The sequence below is a fragment of the Podarcis liolepis genome, assembly GCF_965112155.1.
Source record: "Podarcis liolepis genome assembly, chromosome: 6".
Taxonomy (NCBI): domain Eukaryota; kingdom Metazoa; phylum Chordata; class Lepidosauria; order Squamata; family Lacertidae; genus Podarcis; species Podarcis liolepis.
The window spans coordinates 1,390,663-1,417,105 of record NC_139559.1 but is presented as its reverse complement, the minus strand read 5'-3'; the positions used below and the strand labels follow the sequence as shown (position 1 = coordinate 1,417,105).

At 49.7% G+C, this 26,443-nt stretch overlaps 1 protein-coding gene across 1 annotated transcript; it reads left to right on the top strand.

Moving 5' to 3' along the window:
* Positions 1-11,533: 11,533 nt before the first annotated feature.
* On the top strand, positions 11,534-26,364 carry LOC310708825 (actinia tenebrosa protease inhibitors-like). Its single transcript, XM_083507689.1, has 9 exons — positions 11,534-11,705; positions 12,525-12,665; positions 12,802-12,957; positions 15,143-15,280; positions 15,390-15,572; positions 20,502-20,549; positions 22,153-22,320; positions 23,456-23,623; positions 24,928-26,364. The coding sequence occupies exons 1-9, from the start codon at positions 11,690-11,692 to the stop codon at positions 24,936-24,938; spliced, it is 1,029 nt and encodes a 342-aa protein (XP_083363815.1). The 5' UTR covers positions 11,534-11,689; the 3' UTR covers positions 24,939-26,364.
* Positions 26,365-26,443: the final 79 nt, after the last annotated feature.

Sequence of the window (26,443 nt, the reverse complement as noted above, 5' to 3'; positions counted from 1 at the left end):
ACTGCCTTAGTGTTTATGTTCACTTGTAATTTTTCTAAAATATTAATTATATTCCTGTCAGGGCTGCCGCCCAGTCCCAGCTCACATAGGACCAAGTCAGCCAGCGTTCAGTTTCAAAGAGTCTTTATTGGATTACAGGTTCCATTTCCAAACTGCAACGTGCAGCCCTACTTCTTCTAGGTCAGAACGACGAAGACCCTTCTGAGTCTCCGCCTCTAGCGCACCAGCTTAATACCCTAGCCTTGCTCCACCTCCTGCGCCTTTCCTTCCGTCTCTGGGTCCTTCTGCCCCCCTGGGTCTCTCCCTTCCTACTCTCTTCAGACGCGGACCCCCCTGACCCTTCCGCCTCCTTGCGGCGGGCTTTGGGACCCGGCTCACTCTCTGGGCTGCTGACTGCGCCAGCTTCCGCTACATTTGAACTTGGCGCGCGCGCCCAACTCTCCACTTTCCTCTTGATCGTTTCCTCGCTCCCCGAGGTGGGCGTGACTACTCCTGACTCATGCCCTCCCTCCTTCTGAAAGTCTCCGGAGCCCGATATCTGGTCCCCTTTCTCCCCGCTGCTCCCGGCTGGGCACGTGGGTCCCGATCTCCAACTGCTGCTTTCTGATCCCTCTCTGGACCCTTCTTCCTGGGGTGTCCCCCTGCTCTCCCCCCTTGCTCTGGCTGCTGGCGCTCCCTTCTGGGAATCCTCGGACTCGCTAGACAGGCTCGGTGATCTCGGGTCGTCATCCCCACTCATCCTTCCTTCGTATTCCTCCCCCTCGCTCTCTGTCTCCTCCCTTCTCTGCGTCTCTGCTCCTGAACCCCTGACATCCATCCACCCCTCGAAGCCCCCCCTTCCCCCCTCCCCGCTTTCAAGGGTGGTTGGTGGGTGCTCCGTCATCATGGGAGTGAATGTCGGATACAGTTCGCTCCCCGTTGCTGGCCGCCAACTGAAGACCTCCGAGTCTTCCTCCCCGCGTTCGTCAACGGTGATCTCCTCCGCCTCCATTTCGGTGCCGCCGTGCTCGAAACCAAAGTCCTCCCCGCAAACGTCCATGTCAGTCTCTGCGTCTGTCGCTGGACCTGGTGTCTCCTGCCACTTCCAGCGCCACTGCTCCTCTGGCCGATCGTCCCACCAATACGAGTTGTCGGACGCCGAACCCTCCGGTGACCCCTCTGGGGAACGTGTGCGTGGTGCGGGTTCCCCTTCCGAGTCGAAGCCATGGAACGTGCTGGAGGAAAGCGTGGGCGTGAACAACCAGTCATCGAAGAAGCCCGCTGGCTTAGGTCTGTGTGGGAAAAGGGCATGAAACTCGTCCTTGAGCAGGGGTTCCTCCAAGGCGTAGTCCGGCACCCAGCTATTAGCACTGGCCCGGGTGCCCTCCCTTGCAAGGAGATATTCTACTCCGTCTTCCCCCCATCTGGAGTCCAAAATCTCCGTGACTTCGTTGATGGGGTCCTGCTGTGGCAATCTTCCCGCCTCCGTCCGCTCCGGAGACTGACTCGGTGCCGTTCCTGGTTCCTGGAACCTGTGCGGTGCCCTGTAGGGAGTGAGCACCGACCTGTGGAACACCGGATGCATCCTGGAACCCTCCGGTAGCACCAGCCGGAAAGCCACCGGGTTGATCTGCGCTTCGACTCGGTATGGACCGAGTTGCTTGTGCCCCAGCTTCCTCTTGGCTAACGATCGGGTCGGCACCGCGTGGGCTGCCAACCAGACCCAGTCTCCCACTCGGATCTCCTCGCCCACTCGCCTGTGCTTGTCAGCTTGGACTTTGTATGCGTGCTTCGCTAGCTCCAGCTGCCGTCTGAGTTGATCGTGGACCTCTTGCAACTCAGATGCGAAAGCGTCCGCCGTCTGTGGTTCCCCTTCCCCCACTCTGTCCAGTCCCGGGAAGGTTCTGGGATTCCTCCCATTGTTGGCGAAGAACGGCGTCACCCCTGTGGACACGTGTTTCGTGTTGTTGTAGGCGAATTCGGTGAGCGGCAGGTAATCCACCCACGTCGCAGGCTGTTGATTGGCATAGCATCTCAGGTACTGCTGCATGATGGCATTGACCCTCTCCGCTTGCCCGTTGGTCTGCGGGTGCCTTGCTGATGTCAGGTTGATCTTGACGTTCAGGAAGCCCATCAGCTTTTGCCAGAAATACGAGATGAACTGGCGTCCGCGGTCGGACAGTATAGACCGCGGCAGCCCGTGCACTTTGAACACGTGATCTATGAACAATTTGGCTGTTTGTTCTGCCGTGGCCACCTTCGCACACGGTATGAAATGTGCCATCTTGGTGAACAAGTCCACCACCACTAGTACAGCTGTCTTGCCTCTCGAGCTGGGTAGATCCGTGACAAAGTCCAGGGCCACTCTCTCCCATGGTTCAAACGGCGTTTGCAGCGGTTCCAGCAGTCCCGCCGGTGGTTTGTGCACCGGCTTGGCCCTCTGGCAGGTGTCGCACCTCGCGACGTAGTCCGCAACTTCCCCCCTCAGTCTGGGCCACCAAAAGTCTCTTGCGACCAATTCCACCGTTTTTTCTGTGCCAAAGTGCCCGGCCGTGGGTGCGTCGTGCAGCTGCTGCAGTACCCGGGCGCGAAGTTCGTCTCCCGGCACGTAGACGGCCCCTTTACGTAAGAGCAAGCCGTCTCGTATCTGGAACTCGTCGCCCTTCGCCGTGCCCTTGTGCACCTCTGCCATCTTCGCCTGCGCGAATGAGTCGTCCGTCAACGCCCGTCGCACCGCATCCAGGTCTACTGTGGCTGAAGCGCACGCCCACGCTGTTGGCGCGAAGATGTGCATGGCCGCTGCTGGCGTCGCCTCTTCGAGGTATTGCGGTTTTCGGGACAGTGCATCCGCCATGATGTTGGTGTCGCCCGGGACGTACTCAATTCGGAAATTGAAGTCAGCAAAGAACTCCGCCCAACGGATCTGCCTCTGGTTCAGGAACCGAGCCGTGCGCCAGTGCTCCAGATTCTTGTGGTCCGTGCAGACCTGCACCGTGTGCTTGGCGCCGATCAGGAAGTGCCTCCACGCCTTGAAAGCTGCATGAATGGCAAGCAGCTCCCTATCCCAGATGGTGTAGTTCTGCTCCGACTTGCTGAGCTTTCTGGAGTAGAACGCCCCCGGCCTCCAGACCCCCTGCGGGTCCCTCTGCAGCAGGACCGCTCCCACTGCTCTATCGGACGCGTCTGTCTCCACCCTCAGCGGTCTGCTGGGGTCGATATGCAGCAGTTGCTCTTCCGACGCGAAGAGACGCTTGAGTGTCTGAAAGGACCGCTCCGCCTGCTCCGTCCAGATGAATTTCTTTTTCTTGGAGCTTAGCGTGTCCGTAATGGCTGCCGTCTGCATCGCGAACCCCTTGATAAACTTGCGATAGAAATTGGCGAATCCGACAAACCTCTGGAACTCTTTCCGGTTGCGCGGGCTCTTCCAATCCAACACCGCACGAACCTTGGCGCTGTCCATGGCTAGCCCCTTGTCCGACAGCTTGTAACCCAAGAAATCCACCTCCGTCGTGTCGAACTGGCACTTCTCCAGTTTGGCGTACAGTCTATGCTGCTGCAGCCTCTTCAGCACCTCCCGAACGTCCTGGTCGTGCGCTTGCTGCGAGTCAGAGAATATCAGGATGTCATCCAGAAAGCAGACGCACTTCTTGTAGAGGAGTCCCGCCAACACGTGATGCATGAAAGCTTGAAAACAGTGAGAACCGTTTTGCAAACCAAACGGCATCACTCTGTATTCGTAGGTGCCCAGAGGCGTGAACATGGCTGTCTTCCACTCATCGCCCTCCCTCATGCGGATGAGATTGTACGCTCCTCGCAGGTCCAACTTGGTGAACACGCGTCCCTTGCGCACCGTCGCCAGCAGGTCGTCAATCCTGGGCATAGGGAAATCGGAGGGCTCGGTCATTCTGTTTAAGAGGCGGTAATCCACGACCAATCTTTTTTGGGGCGTGTCCTTCTTCTTCACGAAGAAAACAGGACTGCCCCCTACTGCGCTGGACTCCCTGATGAAACCGCGCTGCAAATTGTGATCGATGAACTGTTTGAGTTCCTGTAGTTCGTCCTCAGACATGGAATACAGCTTCCCCTTCGGCAGCGTCGCCCCTGGCAGGAGGTCAATCTTGCAGTCATATTGCCTGTGCGGTGGTAGCTTGTCTGCCTCTTTCTCGCAGAAGACCTCCAGAAAGTCCGCGTATTTGTGGGGAACTGCTTGCAACGTTCCCAACTGCAGTTGTGAGTTCTCCTCCTCCCCCTCCTGCCTGGGCAGGATGCAGTGTTCTGCGCAGTAAGAGGAGCCGAAGATCAGCTGTCTCTGGTACCAAGCCAGCGTTGGACTGTGCCTGTCCAGCCAACTCATGCCCAACACAATGGGCGTGTCCGACAGTCGGGTGACATTAAAACTGATGACTTCCCTGTGGTTACCAAGTTGCATCACCATTGGTGGCGTCTGCTTCACCACCTGCCCCCCTAGCAATTCTCTGCCATCCACTGTGACGACTTGCAGGGGCAGAGTGGCAGGCAGCAGCTTTATAGCGTGCTGCTCCACAAAATCCTGTGCTATAAAGTCTGCGTTGCTTCCAGAATCCACAGAAAGCGGCACTTCGATAGTGACGCCATTGGGTAGCTGGAGAGACGCTGTGAGCTGCACTACTGGTTTGGGTGGGAGGGGGTCCGTGGGTTGCAATATCGCTGGGGACTGCTTCACTGATGCGTCTGGCTGGGCCCCAGTGCCTCTGTCTCCAGCCAGACATCGTCGTTTCCCTGCTGGGCTTCGCTGCATTGCGTGGCCGCTTTCACCGTTGCGGAGGCTGCAGTGTGCTTGGAGCTCCTCTGGGGACACTCTTTCGCCAAGTGTTGAGGGCTCTCGCATATGTAACACTTCCTGGTCCCTCTAGGAGGTTTAGTCTTGACTGCCGTCGGTGCAGAGGCTCTGCTAGCTGACTGAGCCCTGGCGCCTCCCACCTCCATAGGTTCCACTCCCCCTCCTGGCGGAGGTGTGGATTGCGCACGCGCTGCTTCCCTTGGAACGAAAGAGAAACTTCTCGCTGCTTCGCGCCCTCCACGTTCTTCATCTCTGCACCATGGACGTTCTTCCAGCCTCACCCCCACAGTCAGCGCCCTTTGGACCACCTCCTGCGTGCTTCGGGGCCTCTCCCCCCTCGCAATTTCATCCTTCACAGCAGAGCTTAGACCCTCCCAGAACAGGTCCCTGACTGGGGGCGAGTCCCGGTCCCATTCCAATGCACTGACCAGCGCAAAAAAGCGGGCGTGGTACTGCCGGACGCTCGCCCTCCCTTGTTTCAGTCCATGAATCTCCCGTCGGGCAAGATCCACATCAATGGTAGACAAAAAACACGCATCCATCGCTTTGATAAAGGCATCTGCACTCTGAAGCGCCGGATCCTTATCCCTCCACAAATTGCGTAGCCACGCTTTAGCATCCCCATGCAAATGGGATAGTATAAACCCCACTTTCTCTTCCTCATCTCTAAAGTCTTTTGCCAGCAGTTGCAGTGCGCACATCACATCTGCTCGAAAGTTGGGGTACTGTTGTAAATTCCCATCGAAGTGAGCCACCAGCCCTCCTGCTCTCCGTGCCAACCCAACCCCCTCCGGTCTGGGTCCTGGCTGCCCGTGCTTAACCCATGCTTCAAACCTGGCGTGGAGATCTCGGTAGGCGGCTGCCGCATCCTCCTCCCTTTTCTTGGATGCCAGTACCTCCGCATTCAATTGGGTAACTGCCTGTTGCAGCGCTGAAACTTTCTCTGCTTCCGTCATCTCTGCCAACCGTCGTGAGCTTGCTCCCACACACCGATCCCCTCCTCCAGCTGCTTCTGTCTCCGCTGCGAGGTATCAGGTGTCAGAAGCTTCTTGGAAGGGTCTTACTGTCAGGGCTGCCGCCCAGTCCCAGCTCACATAGGACCAAGTCAGCCAGCGTTCAGTTTCAAAGAGTCTTTATTGGATTACAGGTTCCATTTCCAAACTGCAACGTGCAGCCCTACTTCTTCTAGGTCAGAACGACGAAGACCCGTCTGAGTCTCCGCCTCTAGCGCACCAGCTTAATACCCTAGCCTTGCTCCACCTCCTGCGCCTTTCCTTCCGTCTCTGGGTCCTCCTGCCCCCCTGGGTCTCTCCCTTCCTACTCTCTTCTGACGCGGACCCCCCTGACCCTTCCGCCTCCTTGCGGCGGGCTTTGGGACCCGGCTCACTCTCTGGGCTGCTGACTGCGCCAGCTTCCGCTACATTTGAACTTGGCGCGCGCGCCCAACTCTCCACTTTCCTCTTGATCGTTTCCTCGCTCCCCGAGGTGGGCGTGACTACTCCTGACTCATGCCCTCCCTCCTTCTGAAAGTCTCCGGAGCCCGATATCTGGTCCCCTTTCTCCCCGCTGCTCCCGGCTGGGCACGTGGGTCCCGATCTCCAACTGCTGCTTTCTGATCCCTCTCTGGACCCTTCTTCCTGGGGTGTCCCCCTGCTCTCCCCCCTTGCTCTGGCTGCTGGCGCTCCCTTCTGGGAATCCTCGGACTCGCTAGACAGGCTCGGTGATCTCGGGTCGTCATCCCCACTCATCCTTCCTTCGTATTCCTCCCCCTCGCTCTCTGTCTCCTCCCTTCTCTGCGTCTCTGCTCCTGAACCCCTGACAATTCCTCACATTGTCAGATAGATGTCTTCCTGAGAGAAAGCCTGCTTGGTCCTTATGTATCTCTTCCACTAGCACTCTTTTTAGTCTTTTAGCCAAAATGTCTGCAAAGATTTTGTAATCCACATTAAGCAATGATATGGGGCGGTAGTTTTTGAGCTGCGTCTTTTCAGTCTCTGTTTTCGGTACAAGTGTGATATACGCTTCTTTCCACGACTCTGGTGCCCTTTTCCCCTCCATTATTTCATTACAAACCTCTTTCAAAGGTTGTACTAGCCATTCTTTTAAAGATCTGTAATATCTAGAAGTCAGTCCATCCGGTCCTGGAGATTTTCCCAATTGCATATTCTGAATGGCACCTTCTATCTCTTGTTCGGTTATTTTGTAGTTCAACATTAATTTATTTTCTTGAGAGATTTTTTGTAATCCATTTGTTTTCAAAAATCGATCTACATCAGTCTCTTTCTGTGGCCCTTGTGTATATAGTTGTTTAAAATACCTCTGGAAACAATTTCTAATCTCAACTGGGTTCTGTATATTCCTTCCTTCCACTTCTAAATTTGTAACTGTTTTTAATTTTTGTCTTTTTTTCATTTGCCAAGCCAACAATTTCCCACATTTATTAGCCGACTTGAATGTCTTTTGTCTCATTTGTTTAATTTTCCATTCTATCTCCTGATTCATCATTTTCATATATTGCACTTGATGTAACTTTATTTCTCTCAAAATCTCTTGAGACTTTGGTTTTGCTCTCAATTTTTTTCACCTTCCTTTATTTTCTCCAAAATTTTATCCTTCTTCTCATTTTGAATTCTCTTCTTTAATGCATTCTGTTGTATCAAGAACCCTCTCATAACTGCTTTACTTGCGTCCCAGATTATTCTTTTTTCCACGTTAGTGCTCATATTTATCTCAAAATAGTCTCTCAAAGTTTTTTGGGCCTTCTTAAGCACATCTTCATCTCTAAATAAGGTGTCATTCATCCTCCATCTAAAGGAGCCAGCTGGTATTAATTTCATTTCCATCTTAACAGCATTATGGTCAGAACAGGTCTTTGGGCAGATTTCCACTTTTCTTGTCTTTGGTGCCATTCCTCTAGTTACCCATATTTGGTCAATTCTTGTCCATGTCATATTGGCTTCAGAAAAGAAGGTTCCTTCTTTAGCCATGGGGTTCTTTAAAATAAAAAAATTCCTTCCAGTAGCACCTTAAAGACCAACTAAGTTAGTTCTTGGTATGAGCTTTCGTGTGCATGCACACTTCTTCAGATACACTGCAGTGTATCTGAAGAAGTGTGCATGCACACGAAAGCTCATACCAAGAACTAACTTAGTTGCTCTTTAAGGTGCTACTGGAAGGAATTTTTTTATTTTGACTATGGCAGACCAACACGGCTACCTATCTACTACTGGAACCATGGGGTTCTTTGTTCTCCAAATATCAACTAAGTCCAAGTTGTCTGTCATCTCAAAAAAAGTTTTCGGTAGTCTACCATCCTTAGTGACTACCTGTCTTTGTGCCTTGTCCATATTTGTAGATACCACTCCATTCATGTCTCCCATCAAAATCATGTTATAATCCAGATAGTCCAACAGGGTCTCATGCAACTTTTTAAAGAAATCAGATTTCCCCTCATTTGGTGCATAAATTCCTACTATCAAAATTTTTTCTCCTTGTGTTTGAATTTCGATTGCCACAAATCTTCCTTGGTCATCTTTAAATATAAATTTCGGTAATAATCTGTCTTTTGCATAAATCACAATCCCTCTTTTTTTAACCTTGTCCGATGAAATAAACTCCTGACCAAGTCTTTTATTAATTAGTAGTTTCCTATGTAACCTTGTTATATGTGTTTCTTGTAAACAAATCAAGTCCAATTGTTCCTTTTTTAATAAATGAAACACAGGTCTCCTTTTCTGAGGGGAATTCAAACCATTACAATTCCAACTTAATAGTTGCAGAGCCATGATGTAGTTACTTTACTTCTCCTCCAACTGCACCCAGTGCCTGTTCCTGTTCTGTTGGTGGTATCACCTTCTTCAAACAATCTTTTAGTTCTTCTTCAAACGATCTTTTAGTTCCGGAGGTAAATCTGGTATGTCTAGAGTTTCACTTACAATTGCTCTTAACTCCCCTGTAACTTTCTTCTGCAGGTCTTCTCCGTGGTCTCTCCAAAATTTATCTTTGTCGTCTTCTGATCTTATTTTTATCTTCTTCCCTTTATAACTGAAAGATAGGCCTTGGGGAAATTCCCACCTAAAAAAGATTCCGTTGCTTCTCAACAGGTCGACCAGATTTCTGTAATTGGACCTAAGGTCCAAAAGATGTTTCGGAATATCCTTGAATATTTCCACTCTCGACTGATGTATTTCCAAAGCCTTCTGGAAATGCAGACTCGGGATTTTATCTCTCTCCTCTTTTGTTCGGAGGGTGATCAAACAGTCTCTCACCCTGTTCTTCCTCCCTCCTTTTCCAAGCCTAAAAGCTCTCACTATCTTGAAATTGTCCTTCCCCAAATCTGGGTTCCAAAAGTCTGCAAATTCCTGTGTGAGAAATTCAATCAAATTATCTTTTTCCAATTCTGGTAAGGCCCTGACCCTTATATTCACCTGTTTCTCCTTCAGCTCAATCATAAACAGTATTGACTTGTGATCTTCAATTTGTTTATGCAACGGTGTTACCTTCTCTTCTAAGACAGTGGCTGTAGCAGTTGCAATTTCTTTAGCCTCCTCGGCTGTCTTCCGTGTCAAAGTAGATTCCTGCAATAATTTCTGGATATTTTCTGTGTTAGTATTTACTTTCTGTCCCAAATTGTTAATACTTATAGTATTTTGATCTATTTTGCCTGATGCCTCGGCTACTTGTTTACTTATTCTTTCCAAAGATTCATTTATTTTACTTAGTGCCTGAGCCAGGGCATCGTCAGCAGCCATACCTTTGGGTTTTGGTTGTGCCGATGAGGTTACTGTTGGTAAACCAGAAGGGCCAGATGTCGAAGCCCTTCTTTGCAGCCCGTCGTCAGTACGAAGTACTTTGCCAGACCTCGTTGCTTGTAACAAATCTATCTTCTCTTTCCCATCTGCCATATCCCTCTAGATATAGCCCAAGGTCGATCTCACGCTCGAAGTCAACGTTGTTTTGAAATGGAAAATCCCCTTAGCCCAGCTGCAATTGCAACAGTTTCAAACTTCCTCTAGGGGGACACAGTAACAATCGGAAATGTCTTTAAAATAATTAACTTCTCCCTTTCGCCCCCCAGTTAGCCAAAAAGACAACAGTTTCTATCTCAGTTATATCCAGTTACTTTATGACCAAAAGAAGCCTGTCAGCAATATTGTATCTTGATTGTATTTCAAATGCAGAGTTAACTGTCAAAAAGGATTTTCAAAAACAGTGTGATTCTCAATACGGCTTTCTTACTGTCACTGGGAACCGTTCCAGGGTTTTGAGCGGTGGATTTTTACTCCTCTCCTCTGTTTTGCAGGGAGATAACATTCCAATCTTCTCCCCCCTCCTCCCCTGCTTTTAAAGGGGGAAAAAACACTATCTTGATGCTCGAAATTATTATCCTTTTCCAACGTCTTTTAAAGCTTCCGCTTTCAAGTTCATTGCTTTACTCCATTTACAAGAACAGGAGGCAGACTTCCTGTTTATACCTCTCCACTTCGGTGCCAAATTGATCGTAAAATTTGTAAAGTTCCTTTAGTTCCGATGTTAGCCTACTCACGGATCGTTGTTTTACAGCCAAATTGTACAAGAACGGAAGAAGCAGACGACTCACAGCACCGCGCCACTTCCCCGCTCCGCTCCAGAGCCCGTTACTGGGATGATTTGCTGACCCGATGCGAAAAAATTTTTGTCCCCCCCCCCCCCACACACATTGCAATTTTGGGGAACGTTGCCAGGGGTGCGAGCCCCGGCCTCCGGGGGTGCCAGCGCTGCCAATTGGGAGTGCGAGCACTGCCCATTGGGGGTGCCAGCACCGCCCGCCAATCGTGAAAATCCAACCGCTGATCTCATAAAACCTCCCACCTGGGCTGCGAGTGCCACCCATCAGGGGTGGGAACACCACCCATCAGGGGGTGACAGGCTGATCGCCAGGCGCATTCGTGCAATCAGCGGGCATATTTTCACGACGACGATTGTGCCAATCGCAAAAATCTGCCCGCCGGAGGTGCGATCTGTGGGAATGTTCAGGGATGCAGGAGAGGATATATTGTTTGATTTTAGCCTTTCCAACTTGTGTAAACAAGTTCACAATTCAGCAGAATAACATTTCCCCTTTTTAAAAACTCAGCGGATGCATTTGCTCAGGCTCACTAAAGCCTCTATAATAACTGTTCTGGTATTTTCCCCTTTTTCCCTCATAAAAGATAAGACACAACACAGTCTTCTATAAAAGTATAAAAAGGTTTACTCACACATCATTCTGTTCACAATCGGATCCCAGAAGGCAGACTTAGCTTAGAAAAGTAACATACACCTGGAAACTATCTCATAAGGAGACAGTCCCTTTGTCCTCTCTTGGCTGGAGGCCAAGAGGGCATCTTTGGCTAAGCAGATGTTGCTTCTTCGATGCATGTAGTCAAAGAGAGAGAGATGACTGCCCTGCCCTGTGCTTTTGTCATTACCTGCACAGGTGAGGCCACGCCCACCTCTAGTCACATGCAGAGGAAGTCTGTCCCAGCCCAGAAGGAAACAGGAAGTTTACCTGCTGGCTGGACAAACATTCCTCCCCAGGTGAAAACATGTTCACTCTAGGAATGTTGTACTTGACTGCTCTTGTGTTTCACATCCCACACGAGCGCCACCATGCCGATCCGCCCAGGGGGGATTTTGTCATCCCCCCCCAAGCATGACACCTGGGGCAGACCGCACCCCCCTTGTGATGCCTCTGGTTGCACCCCACCTCTGTAGAGCATCCCAGTGTGAGAGTCCACTTTCTCTCTTTCAGTGCGCCCCGGACAGTGCCCTGTGCCCCATGGATCCGGGACGTGCGCAGAGCTCTGTCACAGTGATGCCCCTTGCCCGCTTGGGCAGAAGTGCTGCAGCAACGGCTGTGGCCACGAATGCATGAAAGTCACTGGAGGTAAGAGAAGTCAGTGGGTGCCCAAGCCATCGCTCTGAACACCTTCATTTGCACATCTATGCAACCTTAGCCTACGATGGAGGCGCTCGCAGCGTCAGCACCCCAGCAGATCTCGCTTCTCCATGAGTCACTTCTTTGGATCTGGAACTGAGCAAGCTGTGGGGTAGCTGTGGGGCGGTGGGTCTTCTACACCTGGGCGAATTGGACAGAACATTGGTGAAGAAAGCAAAGAATGGAAACTGAATAAAAAGAAAATGTGTAGGGAGGAGATTCTGGTGATTTTTTTAAAGTGCCAAATGATACAGAAATGTGGATAACTGAATTTAAGATTGGGAAAAAGGAGAAACTGAGAGAAAATGGAATTGATGTTTTTATGATTGATTGATTGATTGATTGAATGAATGAATGAATGAATGAATTAATTAATTAATTAATTTGTACACCGCCCCTTCATCCAAATATCACAGGGCGGTTCACAACATGAAAATACAGTGGTCCCTCGGGTTACATGCGCTTCAGGTTACAGACTCCGCTTACCCAGAAATAGTGCTTCTGGTTAAGAACTTTGATTCAGGATGAGAACAGAAATCGTGCTCCGGCGGCGCGGCAGCAGCGGGAGGCCCCATTAGCTAAAGTGGTGCTTCAGGTTAAGAACAGTTTCAGGTTAAGAACGGACCTCCAAAATGAATTAAGTACTTGTACCACTGTACAAAATAAGAAAACAGAATACCTAATAAAAGCAAAAGCAGAAGAGCTGAAATCCTCTCTCTTTTCAGCGCCAATGAAGGGCTCCATATAATCTCTCTCTCTCTGTTACAGTCAAGCCTGGCATCTGCCCTGCTCTGGCTCAAGGCAATGAGTCGCTGCCCCTGCAGTTCTGCTCCACGGATGTCAGCTGCCCAGGGGACCAGCTCTGCTGCGAGACCATGTGTGGGCGGCAGTGCTTGCTCCCTTTCGGAGGTGAGGAACTCCCTGGCGATAGAAGAAAACACTGGGGACGCTCTCCAGCTTGGCTTGCCAGATCATCCTCAATGTTCCCTGCAGCCTTTCCAGAATTTCCTCCTGTTCAGTCTTCTCCCTTTCTTCTTTTACCCAGTGCCCAGAGGATATTGCCCCAGGGAGCCTCCCCAATCCAGCCAGAATGTAGCAAATTGTTCTTCTGACTTAAGTTGTGGTTCAGGCACTGAGTCCCCAAGGAAGAAGAAGTGCTGCAGTTACGGTCATCTGCAGACTTGCCTGGAGGCTGAGGAAGGTATTGCTTCTCCAGGAATGACAGGGGGGGGGGCGATGCCAGCAGGACTTGGGAAGGATGTTCAGCAGCGTCACTATTCAGGGTGCTTTGTAGAGCCCAGAGCACGGATCCTGCCCAAGAAGTGGTGGTGCAGAGGCCACTTGCAGAATCTCCACTCCCTAATGCCCAGCTGTTTTGTGATTGCCTGTGGTAGACTGTGGGACCCAGGGGTGGGAGAGAGCAATGCACTCTGCACATGCTCAGCGGCCCTCTCATTTGTCACTTCCTCACACATTCTAGGACTGAGCCCTGGCATTCGAAACACCAGCCAGAGCCTCTGGACTCTGTTGCCACAGTGCCTTTTTCAGAGATGTCTAGAGAGGGTAGTTCAGGTACATGCAGCTATGAAAGACAAGAGAGACCATTAGCATTGGCCAGGAGAAGGGAGAGAATCCATAATAATAATAATAATAATAATAATAATAATAATAATAATAATAATTTATTTATATCCCACCCATCTGGCTGGGTTTCCCCAACCACTCTGGGCAGCTCCCAACAGAATTAAAAGCACAATAAAATATCAAGCATTAAAAACTTCCCTAAACAGGGGTTCCCCAAACAGGGGTTCCAGGCAATTACCCAGGTCCAGTTTCCTTGGAGGTCAGACTGTGGTGTCTTTAGGATATGTGGTTGTATTCACACATATATCCAGCCTGGGCATAGGATGGAAGGGCTCATGGCAATAACACCCCAATAAACCCTGCTTCTCCATTAGCCACAGCACAGAGCAATTCAGTCTCTGTGTCTCCAGCTTCCAGCCTGCTTCCAGCTCAGCTCACACACAAAAACTCCTGCTATGTAGCGCTTGGGTGAGGGGGATCGAGGAAAGCTCCCCACACACCATTAGCCTGGAGAGCTTCATCACTTAGTTGTGGCTCTTGCAGTCTGGCTTATCCTTTGGGAATGCCGAAGAGGACACTTAAGGGGCCAGCCAAGGCCAATGGCTCACAAAGAGACTTGTCTGACTAGCTCAGCAACCTCCACTGTTCTGTTCTAACCCTCCCTGGGCGCAAGACCCCAAGTGTGGGAATGTTCAGGGATGCAATATATTGTCTGATTATATCCTTTTCCAACTTGTGTTAACAAGTTCACAATTTAGCAGAGCAACATCCCCCTTTTTAAACTTGCAGCGGATGCGTTTGCTCAGGCTCGCTAAAGCCTTTATAATAACTGTTCTGGTATTTTCCCCTTATTCCCTCATAAAAGATAAGACACAACACAGTCTTCTATAAAAGAAGAAGAAGAAGAAGAAGAGTTTGGATTTGATATCCCGCCTTTCACTCCCTTTAAGGAGTCTCAAAGCGGCTAACATTCTCCTTTCCCTTCCTCCCCCACAACAAACACTCTGTGAGGTGAGTGGGGCTGAGAGACTTCAAAGAAGTGTGACCAGCACAAGGTCACTCAGCAGCTGCAGGTGGAGGAGCGGAGACTCAAACCCGGTTCTCCAGATTACGAGACTACCGCTCTTAACCACTACACCACACTGGCTCTCATATAAGAAGAGTTTACTCACATATCATTCTGTTCACAATCGGATCCCAGAAGGCATACTTAGCTTAGAAAAGTAACACACACCTGGAAACTATCTAATAAGAAGACAGTCCCTTTGTCCTCTCTTGGCTGGAGGCCAAGAGAGCATCTTTGGCTAAGCAGATGTTGCTTCTTCAATGCAGGTAGTCACAGAGAGAGAGATGGCTGCCCTGCCCTGTGCTTTTGTCGTTACCTGCACAGGTGAGGCCACGCCCACCTCTAGTCACATGCAGAGGAAGTCTGTCCCAGCCCAGAAGGTAACAGGAAGTTTACCTGCTGGCTGGACAAACATTCCTCCCCACGTGTAAGCATATTCACTCTAGGAATGTTGTACCGGTACTTGACTGCTCTTGTGTTTCACATCCCACACCAAGAACTGGAAGGGACTCGTGGCGTCATTCAGACAAGAGTGCGGCTGGAGGAGGTAGAACCAGTGGCGTAGCAAGGCCAGGTGGTACCCCGTGCAGAACATTTCTTGTCAAACCCCACCACCACCACATTGAACTTATTAAAAGAAGGGAAAATAAGCCACTTAGAACTGGTCTCCTACTTCTGTGGTTCAGGGCACAGATGCAAACCTCTCCTCCTTCACCACTCTTTTCTCTTCCCCCAGAGCACCCTGGCATGTGTCCGAGAAAGAAAGTGGTGCATAGCTTTGCCCCCTGCAAGGACAAGTGCCGAGACGACAGAGACTGTGACGTCACCAAGAAATGTTGCTTCAGTGGCTGTGGCCGGGACTGCCTGGACCCAGGTACTGGCACAACACCTGCACAAAACTAGCACAAAAAGGGCACAGACCCGAGAGCTCTGGGGCCCAAGAACATCCCCCCCTTGACCTCCATCCCCTCTGCCTCCCACAGTTCCCAGCGACCGATGCCTATTGCCCCCTGAGACCGGATTTTGCAGAGCGTACGTTCAGCTTTACTTCTACTGCCCAGTGCGGCGGAGGTGCCTTCTGTTTGTTTATGGCGGCTGCGGGGGCAACAGCAACCGATTTAGCACAAAGGAGGAATGTCAGAAGTCCTGTGGGAAAATCAACGCAGGTATGGAACATCTGCCTTGTTTTTTTTAATATTTATTGACTGCAAAGAAAAAGTTAAAAAAAAGAATAAAGGGTGCATCATGGACTCTGCCGCCCACTAAACTCTCAGCTCACAATTCGAATCTGGGAAAAAGAAATGGCAGGTTGACATTAGAAGAGTTCTACAGGTAGACGAGTCTCATTCAAACTCAGCCTTGGGGAGTTAACCTGGCTCTGTGCTACCCAGGAAAACCCAGCTGGTGGCAGCAACAGCCAGGAGTATTTCTACAACTGCTGATGCAGCAATTGCAATACTATCTGGAGTGGTTAGACCTGACAGTTGCAAAATATTCAGCAGCCAAGTGGTTGTTAAACAGGCAGCTCTTCAAAATATTTTGTGCCTACACGTACACAAACACACACATACACACAGACTGAACATCCATGCACATTTGTGCAAGGGAGTCCATGGCAGCATAGAATGATAGAATTGTAAGGTTGGAAGGGACCCCAAGGGTCCTCTAGTCCAACCCCCTGCAATGCAGAATAAAAAGGTAAAGGTACCCCTGCCCGTACGGGCCAGTCTTGCCAGACTCTAGGGTTGTGCGCCCATCTCACTCAAGAGGCCGTGGGCCAGCGCTGTCCGAAGACACTTCCGGGTCACGTGGCCAGCGTGACATCGCTGCTCTGGCGAGCCAGAGCCGCACACGGAAACGCCGTTTACCTTCCCGCTGGTAAGCGGTCCCTATTTATCTACTTGCACCCGGAGGTGCTTTCGAACTGCTAGGTTGGCAGGCGCTGGGACCGAACGACGGGAGCGCACCCCGCCGCAGGGATTCGAACCGCCAACCTTTCGATCGGCAAGCCCTAGGCGCTGAGGCTTTTACCCACAGCGCCACCTGCGTCCCTGCAATGCAGAATAGAGTGGTACTATTATTTCTCTTGACCTGGACACTATAGCTCTGCTGACGCAGCTTAGAATAGGAGCAGCTCTCTTGTTGCTGCATCCCACAGTGGACTCATGTTCAGCTTGCAGTCTGCTAAGACCCCTGGTTGCTCTGGGGTTCCTCACTGCCACAGGCACTTAGGGGTTTGGTTTCCCAATTACAGGTAGGTAGCCGTGTTGGTCTGCTGTAGTCAAAAGAAAATTAAAAAATTCCTCCCAGTAGCGCCTTAGAGACCAACTAAGTTTGTTCTTGGTATGCGCTTTCATGTGCATGCACACTTCTTCAGATACACTGAAACAGAAGTTGCCAGATCCTTCTATGTAGTGGGAGGGTGGGGAGGGGTATTACTCAGAAGGGGGTTGGGAATGAGTGACTGGCTGAGAGGTGTGGTAAACCTGTAGAAGACTGTTAACGACTGCAATTGGTCTTACAGGAAAAAGCAAGCGGTGAGATGGCTAAAAATAGCTTTATCATGTATAATGAGAAATTCTTTTGTAATAGCCCTATTTAATTTAGAAAATTATAAAGAAATAAGTAGAAATTTTTTATTAAAATGGTATAGAACTCCGGCACAAATTGCGTATATAGTGAAAGGGTTTAGTCCCAAATTGCTGGCATTGTGGTCAGGAAAAAGGACTATATTCACACATGTGGTGGGAATGTAATCTGGTTAAGGAATATTGGCAAAGAATTATAAAGGTAATTTCTGGACTATTTCAAATAAACATAAAAGTTAATAGGGATTTGTTATTTTCGGGAATACTGGGAAATAACAAAGTAAAGAGTAATAAGCAAGAGTTGTACAAGATTATGATTCTAGCTGGAATGGCAGTTATTGCTCTGGGATGGAAAGAAAAGGCCAAATGGAATATGGAAAAATGGAATGATGATGTTTTTGAATGTGTACAATCAGAAACATTTGCACAGATAGTGGCAGAGGATAGATGGGAAAATAAATGCCAAAGAATCACAAATAAATGGCCATTTTACAGGAACTGGATAGAAAGAGGGGAAGCCAACCCTAACATACAAGCTCAAATGAACAGACTGTGTACATGGATAAAAATATGAAGAAGAAAGGCCTGACCGGGAGGGGGGAGGGTTGGAGGGGGGAAATAATAATAAGAATAAAAAGGTAAACCGGATGGTATTTTGAATTGATTTTGTTATGTAAGCCTTTTTTCAGAAACCATATATATTAATGTTATGTAGTTAGGCATTGTAGTATGAATGAATTTTGTTCTGTATTCTTTGTTTTATAGAATATATACAATAATGTTATGTTACTAAGCAAATTTAATAAAACAAGGGGGGATAGTCCTATTTAATTGCTCATCTTCTAACATTGTGTATGCCATCAAGTGCCATCAAATGCCCTTCAGCTCTCTATATTGGACAGACAGGCCAAACCTTACGCCAAAGAATAAACGGACATAAATCTGACATCAGGAATCACAAGACAGAGAAACCAATAGGAGAACACTTCAATCTCCCAGGACATTCTATACAAGATCTCAAAGTAGCTGTCTTATTACAAAAGAATTTCAGAAATAGACTGGAAAGAGAAGTTGCTGAATTGCAACTTATTGCCAAACTTAAAACCATGGAGAGACCTGGTCTGAATAGAAACATTGGATTCTTATCTCATTAGACATGATAAAGCTATTTTTAGCCATCTACAAAGGTCTGGTGATTTCTGTTTCAGTGTATCTGAAGAAGTGTGCATGCACATGAAAGCTCACACCAAGAGCAAACTTCGCTGCTCTCTAAGGTGCTACTGGAAGGAAATTTTTTATTTGGTTTCCCAGTGTCATTCTCTGGCCCAGAGGAAAGTTGCGCCAGTCATGGGCAACTGTCGCTTGCTGCCTGTGGTTAAACTGCTCCTGGCTCACCTCCCCCAGCTGCCTTCTAAGAAGGTCCCACCCCCAGGGAGCCCCCACTCCGCTTCCAGAGAGCACCATGCAGCTCCACCTTGCCCTTCTCCTCCTGTTTCTGGGGCTCTTGTCCACCTGTGCCAACTCTTCTGCTGCTGGTGGTGGTGGTGAGAGCCGGCGTCACCTGCCAAGGGGTGAGTGGGGGACATGGCGGCCGTGCACCCCACCTGAGGGTGGGCTCTGTTTGCCCAGGCCAGAGGGGACTGATGAGGACAACCAGGCAAGGACTGCGCCGGGTCGTCCTGCCCAGAAGCATTTACCGTATTTTTCGCCCTATAGGACGCACTTTCCCCCCTCCAAAAATGAAGGGGAAATCTGGGTGCGTCCTATGGGGCGAATGGAGGCTTTTGCTGAAGCTTGGAGAGCGAGAGGGGTCGGTGCGCATGGACCCCTCTCGCTCTCCAGGCTTCAGGAACACATCTGCAGCCTAGGCAGCCCTACGGGAGGTCCCGCAGGGCTGTCTAGGCTGCGGATAGCAGCCTGCTGCCCAGCGCGAGGGGCGCCCTGAAGCAGAGCGCCCCCCGCGCCGGGCAGACATCCGCAGCGTGGGGAGCCTTGCAGGAGTTCCCCACGCTGCGGATAGCAGCCTGCCGCCCGGCGGGTGGGGCACCCTGAAGCAGAGCGCCCCCCTCACCAGGCAGACATCCGCAGCGTGGGGAGCCTTGCCGGAGTTCCCCATGCTGCGGATAGCAGCCTGCCGCCCGGCGGGCGGAGCACCCTGAAGCAGAGCGCCCCCCGCACCAGGCAGACGTCCGCAGTGTGGGGAGCCTTGCAGGAGTTCCCCGCAAGGCTCCCCACGCTGCGGATAGCAGCCTGCTTCCTGGCGGGCGGGGCTCCCTGATGCAGAGCGCCCCTCGCGCGGGGCAGACATCGGCCAGCCCCACAAGCTCGGGGGACAGCAGGGAGGCGCAGCGCTGCCATCCCGCTGTTCCTCGACCTGGTTCTGTTTCCCCGACCTGCTTTTGGGGGGGAAATAAAGGGATTTTTCCCCCCTTTATTTCCCCCCCAAAGAAACTAGGTGCGTCCTATGGAACGGAGCGTCCTATGGGACGAAAAATATGGTAGCCCTTTCGCCCTCAGCGCTTGGAGGTTCACAGGGCTGAGATGAGGTCCAAATTCCTGGGGCCTGGCAGTCCGATTCTTTTGATTTATGTAATTCTTAACCAAATCCATATTTTACGTTCAATGCATGCACAGTTCTGAGCAATGGCTTGCACACTTGTGCTGTGAACTGAGCGTTTCTGAGCATTTCCAAATCTATAGGAACATTCACTCCTGCGCTTTGACGGCAAGACAGCACAGCCTCATTTTATGATTGTATGTTTTCATAAGCGAAGCCCGTGTGAATACAACAAAGCCCTTGTGTGATACACACTGGGTTGTGTTGCCCACGCAGGCCTAACATTTAAAGTGCATGGTTGGTTCTGCAACAATCGTGTGGGTGCTTGTATTATTGATATGAGTCATTGGGATCTTGATATTCCATCATATTTATTATTAACATAAAAATGAGACCATGCCGTTATTTTATATCCATGTAAAGATTCTTAGCCTTTGCAGAGGTGCCCCCCAAAAAATTCACCAGGGGCCAAAGCTGCTTTTGGTGGCCCTGCCTGTCCAGCTGTGCGTGTTTTCTGCCCTCTAGGTGTTGGGGGCAGGTCTTGGTAGTGAAGCCTTTTCTAGCCTGAGTCCTGGCAGCTGTTTTGGATTACGGCAGCTGGCTGTGCTGCAATAGGAACGAGGCATTCATGGCCCATCCAGATGTTTCTGAACTACAACTCCCTTCCACCTCACCAAGCATGCCCAATGGCCGGGGTGAAGATGGGACTTGTAGTTCAGCAAGCACCCGGTGGGCCAAAGGTTCCCCACACCTGGCATATGGAAAGGAAAGGTCCCTCAAGTTTGGCATTAAGATGCTTCTGGGACAGGGCCCCACTGAGAAAGATGTTAGGAGTGATGCCAAGTGTCACGTGGAAGCAGACATGACCCAGTTAATTTCTAGCCTTTCCCTCCTACACAGAACTTAAAGTTGGCCTCTTGAATTTCACCTGTCATTATCTCTGCCTTTAGGAGCTGATGAGGAGCTTCTGACGGAGCTGGCATCCCATTCTGTTCCTGGTAAGTGTAAAGTCTGTGATGTGAAGGCACCTTCCCAAGTTTTCTCAACAGGCTGGTGATGCCTCTAGGATGGCAAACATTCCTCTGCGTGTTTTTAGCATTCTCTCTCTCTTCACATTATTCGCAAATCGTTTGGCTGATCCAGAGGTTTTCAAGCTTTGTGAGTCCACGGCTCCCTTGACCAACTACATTCTTTCTGTGGCACCCCTGTGGGGCTTGGGAGCCCAGTTACGCCACCCCTTGACCACAAAGCCAGCAGCCCCTTGTGGAGTGTTCCCTCAGCAGCCGCTGCTGCCACTCCTCTGTCTCTGAGCAGCCCCATGCCCGCCCCACAGAGAAGGAAAGAGGGATTCAGGCCAGGGTTGCCCACAGCACCATCCTTCAAGGCACCCCAGGGTGCCATGGCACACTGGTTGAAAACCGCTGGGCTAAGCAGACGGCTTTAAAAGAGGTTTGGATGGATCTAAGCAGGAACAGAGGGCTATCGATGGCTCCTAGCCAGAAAGGCTCTGCTCTGTCTCTACAGTCAGAGGCAGTGAATGGTTCCAAAGGCCAGTTGCTGGAAAACCACAGGAGGGCAGAGTTGCTCTTGTGATCAGATCCTGTTCCTGTGTTTCTCGCAAGCCTCTGGTTGGCTGCTGTGAGCACAGAATGCTGAATGAGATGTGTTTATGTTCTTAGTTTATGTATTACTGTATTTTAATATTTGGTTGGAAGCAGCCCAGAGTGGCTGGGGAAGCCCAGCCAGATGGGCGGGGTATAAATAAACTATTAGTAGCAGTAGTTTAATGTTTCCCACCCACCCACCAACACTCCCCTCCCACCCAGCTTATTTCTCCTGACCTCCTTTGGCTCTTCCAATGTTCTCTCTCTCCCTCTCTCTCTCTCTCTCTTTGTTTCTCTCTCTCGCAATTTGATCTTTATCGATTTTAAATATTGAATCCATTCCCCACAAAAAGAGCCAAAGGAAAAACAAAACACATCAAATACAAAGGAAATGTTACATATAAAATAAATTCTTCCATTCATTGAGACCTCCGCCATCCTCAGCATGGGTACTTCGTTTCCTTGTTGACTGCATATTGTGTGACCTTTAACTTATCATAAATTATCTATGATCTTTGTAGCATATAACATTGCAGAAGTTAATCAAAGCACGTCAAAGATTTCATATGTCAACCATGTTCTTTTAAATATAATCTGTACATATCCCATTCTTTGTTAAACTTTTGGTTTGTCTGCTTCCTAATCTTTCCTGTCATCTTTGCTAATTCTACAGAGCCAAATAATTTCACCTGCCACTCTATTTTAGCTGGCATTTTGTGGCTATCAGCATTTTCGCGGCGGTGGTTGCATACATGAATACCTTCCTCAGTTCCTTTGGAAATTCCCTTATTCCGAATAGGATTCCTCGCAAGAAAAGGGAAAAGTTGACAGCTATGCTCTCCTTCCATGGAGGTTCATCTGTCCTGGATGCTTGAGCTGAGATTCCTTCCTGCTGGGGGTTGGACTAGATGACCCTGGGGGTCCCCTCCAACTCTACCATTCTAGGATACTCTGACCTCGCCACAGTCTGTAAAACGGGTCTCTCCTCCGTGCCTAGATTTCTGCAACCTCCCCAGTGACCCCGGCCATTGCGACAACTCCACCCTTCGATTCCACCACAGCTCCCACACGGGGCAGTGTCTGAGGTTTCTCTACCGAGGCTGCGGGGGCAACAGGAACAACTTTGGGACACAGCTGAGTTGCCTGCAGACGTGCGCGGATCCTGGTGAGCAGGCAGGGGGACAGTCCGGTGGGCTGGGGACGGGGAGGGTTAATTGATCCCTTTCTCTGTTTGCTTTATGTATGTCGTGAAATACTGTATGCAAGATGAAAGAAGGGCCAAGGAATGAAAGGTCAGCAAACTTTTTGAGCAGGGGGCCGGTCCACTGTCCCTCAGACCTTGTGGGGGGCCAGACTATATTTTGGAAAAAAAATATGAATGAATTCCTATGCCCCACAAATAACCCAGAGATGCATTTTAAATAAAAGGACACATTCTACTCATGTAAAAACAAGCTGATTCCCGGACAGTCCGCGAACCAGATTTAGAAGGCAGTTGGGCCAGATCCAGCCCCTGGGCCTTAGTTTGTCTACCCATGGGCTAAAGTTTCCTTCAGTCTAAAGCTCTTTGAAACAAAAGTTTTCCACCTGCTGTCTACAGGCCAGAAGGGAGCAGGCCAAACAGACTGCCTTGGGCAAGGAGTTCCACAGATATGGAGCCACCACTGAGAAGGCCCTAGACCAGGCTGAGGAGCCCGTTACGTCTGAGGGCCATTTTCCCTCATGGACAATCTTTCAGGGGCCACATGGCAGTGGTTGTTTACAGTATTCTCTTAAATACATTATTATTATTATTATTATTATTATTATTATTATTATACCCCACCCATCTGGCTGGGCTTCTCCAGCCATTTTGGGCAACTTACAGCATAACTAAAAACATAATAAATTTCTCCCCACCCCCATTTTCATTAAATTAAATTTGGCTTTTTAAACGTTCTCATACATTTCTGATGAAAAAATATACTACTTGTGCATCTGATTCTACATGGCTCTTCCCTTTGTCAGAAAATTTATATTCACTGTGAAGTCAAATTAAGTTCAGTCTCCTGGAAACAGTCCTAAGAATAAAAGACATAAAAATTTAAAAAATAGAAATAAAATGAAAAAATTATGAAAACACCAAGCCTTTAAAACCCTCTCTAAACAGGGCTGCCTTCAGATGTCTTCTAAAAGTCAGGTAGCTGCTTATTTCCTTGACATCTGATGGGAGGGGGTTCCATAGGAAGGGTGCCACCCCCGAGAAGGCCCTGTGCCTGTACAGAGGAAGATTTTGGCAAATCCCTGCTGTTTCCTTCCAGGTGTCTGCCAACTCCCACAGCATCAAGGAAACGGGGACGCTCTGCGCACTCGCTTCTACTACAGCCCCACCTCCAGGACCTGTGAGGGGTTCATCTATCGAGGGCACGGAGGCAACGGAAACAACTTTTTGACGAAAGAAGACTGCCTCCAGTTCTGCGCAGCTCGTGGTAAGGGCAGGCTTGCACCAAGGACGCCTGCATTGCTGGGGGGTGGACTAGATGTCTCTGGGGACCCCTTCCAACTCGGCAGTTCTAGGGTTCTATAACAAGGTCAGCAACCTAAGCTCCATGAGCCGAAAGCGGCTCACGGAGGTCATTTGACCGGCCCACCAGCCGCCCCTCCAACCGAGATGCCCACTCGCGCGCTGGGCTAAACCGGCGCAGTGCGGGGACTCGCTTCTGCAGTGCCAAAATCACATCTGCACACGTGCAGACGCTGAAAATCATGGGCGCGCAATCCGGCCCCCGAAGGGATCTCCATGGGACCAATCCGGCCCAGGCAAATAAACCTTGCTGACCCCTTTTCTACGATTTGCATGCAGACATAGCTGTCAACTTTTCCCTTTTCTTGCGAGGAATCCTATTCGGATTTTTGCAATTCAAAAATTAAACTATGGAACTCACAGCCCCACTAGGCCAAGGTGGATGACTTGAAAAGTGAGTTGTACAAATTCGTGGAACTGGAGAGGGCTGTCGATGGCAACTGCCTCTGTAGAGGCAGCAATGCTTCTTCTTCTTCTTCTTCTTCTTCTTCTTCTTCTTCTTCTTCTTCTTCTTCTTCATCATCATCATCATCATCATAATTTATTTATACCCCACCCATCTGGCTGGGTTTCCCCAGCCACTCTGGGCGGCTTCCAACAGAACACTAAAATACAATAACCTATTAAACATTAAAAGCTTCCCTAAACAGGACTGCCTTCAGATGTCTCTTAAAAAATAAGATAGCTGCTTATTTTCTTGACATCTCATGGGAGGGAGTTCCACAGGGTGGGCACCACCCCCGAGAAGGCCCTCTGCCTGGTTCCCTGTAGCCTCACTTCTCGCAATGAGGGAACCGTCGAAGGTCCTCGGCACTGGACCTCAGTGTCCAGCAGAATGATGGGGGAGGAGACGCTCCTTCAGGTCTACTGGACTGAGGCCGTTGAGGGCTTTAAAGGTCAGCACCAACACTTTGAATTGTGCTTGGAAACGTACTGGGAGGCAATGTAGGTCTTTCAAGACTGGTGTTGTGGTCTCGGTGGCTGCTCCCAATCACCAGTCTAGCTGCCAGTTTCTGGAAACCGCAAGAGATCCTGCTTGCCGATTTCCCACAGGAATCTGTTTGGCCACTGTGTGTCCAGGATGTTGGTCTAGGTGGATCCCTGGCCTGACCCAGGAGGCTCTTCTGGTGGGTTTATCATGTTCCAAATCTCCAGCTGGTAAGACAAGCCCTCTGAGACTGATGGGGGGTGCCTCTCTTCTTTTTACAGGTAGACAGTGACACCCCCCCTCCAAGGCAAGATGCAAAGCTCCTGGGACCGTCCAAAGAAGAGACCACCAACCCAAGGCTGACTCCCCCTTCCTTCTCCTCTCTTTCTCCCCCTCACTTGCCCACACTTATATCTTAAGACCTCAATCTTTGCTTCTCCAGCCGCAGCCCTCAGAAGGGTCCCTGCTCCCTCAGAGGGGTTCCTTCTCCCTTGCTGCCCCTTCTGGCAGTGTGGTGCAGTGGTTAGAGCACTCTGCCATGAAGCCCACCAGGTGACCTTGGGGAAGTCACCCACCTCCCAACTTAAGCAAGACTACAGTTCTGTTATTCCATGATTCTGTTGGGTGGGATAGAAAGGTCATGTGACCATTTTTGAATTGCAGGGGGTTGGACTAAATGACCCCTGGGGTTCCTACCGACTCTACAGTTTCATGATTCCATGTCCTCCTCCCCCCCTTCCAGAGAATAGCCCTGTGATACCATCTCTCTCGTTCCTCAAAACTCCTTTTCTGCAAAGTCTTTGCACAATGCATTCATCCTTCGTTACCTCCCTGCCTCCCACCAGATTGTAAGCTTTTGGGGGCAGGGACCTGACTTTGCTTCTGGTACTCACCATATGCCTTGCTGGCATGGGCATAGCCAGGATTCTTGTTGTTGGGGAGGGAGTTGTTAGGGAGCAGGCTTTTGCTGGGGGGGTGGCAGAACCACAGTGAATTTTGTATTTTTAATGCTTTTCAGTCATTTTTGAGGATTCAGCATTCTAAGGCTGCTTCAGCTGCCAGTATGCTTGGAGGGTTAAGCGGAGCTTTGTGAGCCCTGCAATAAAACCACTGCCTTATCGCCTTACTTATCGTGAAATTGACATATAAATTGCGAGATAAGGACAACTGTGACTTTAAAGAAGAATGGGAACCTTTTACAAATTATTTAAAAAAAATGAAGTGGACTCCTTGGCAGGTTTTGAATAAACATACACAAACTTATTGTTACTGTACTAATCTATTAGATAGATAAGTTGAGGATCTTTACATTTTTATAGCATGCAGAGAATAATATGTGTTAAAAAATCAGAGAGAGGAGCTGAGGGAAGTCGTAGGGAGGGGGAGGGGAGGGAAAAATGGGAGAAAACATAATGAAGATGATTTGTTGGAATAATTTGTTATGTGAAAACATTTAATAAAATAAAATAAAATAAATCACTGCCATATCTGCAGCCTGGAAAATCCGGTGATTGTGTTGTTACATGACGCTCCAGTCTCCAAACAGTGATGGGCTCCTGGAGTTGCAAGCTCAGGTTCCTTGGAATAAAGGTCAGCAGAGACTGTGGTTTATTTAGACTAGAGGGTTTTATTTACACTCATGTACATCCAGAGAGGGGACACGGGTAGCGCTGGGGGTTAAACCACAGAGCCTAAGACTTGCTGATCAGAAGGTCGGCGGTTCGAATCCCCGCGTCGGGGTGAGCTCCCATCGTTCGGTCACAGCTCCTGCCAACCTAGCAGCTCGAAAGCACATCC

Excerpts from the sequence above, each read along its gene's own strand:
- LOC310708825 (XM_083507689.1), top strand. Across the intron at positions 15,573-20,501 it reads CTGTGGGAAAATCAACGCAG|GAGCTGATGAGGAGCTTCTG; the intron begins GTATGGAACATC and ends CTCTGCCTTTAG. Across the intron at positions 22,321-23,455 it reads GCAGACGTGCGCGGATCCTG|GTGTCTGCCAACTCCCACAG; the intron begins GTGAGCAGGCAG and ends GTTTCCTTCCAG.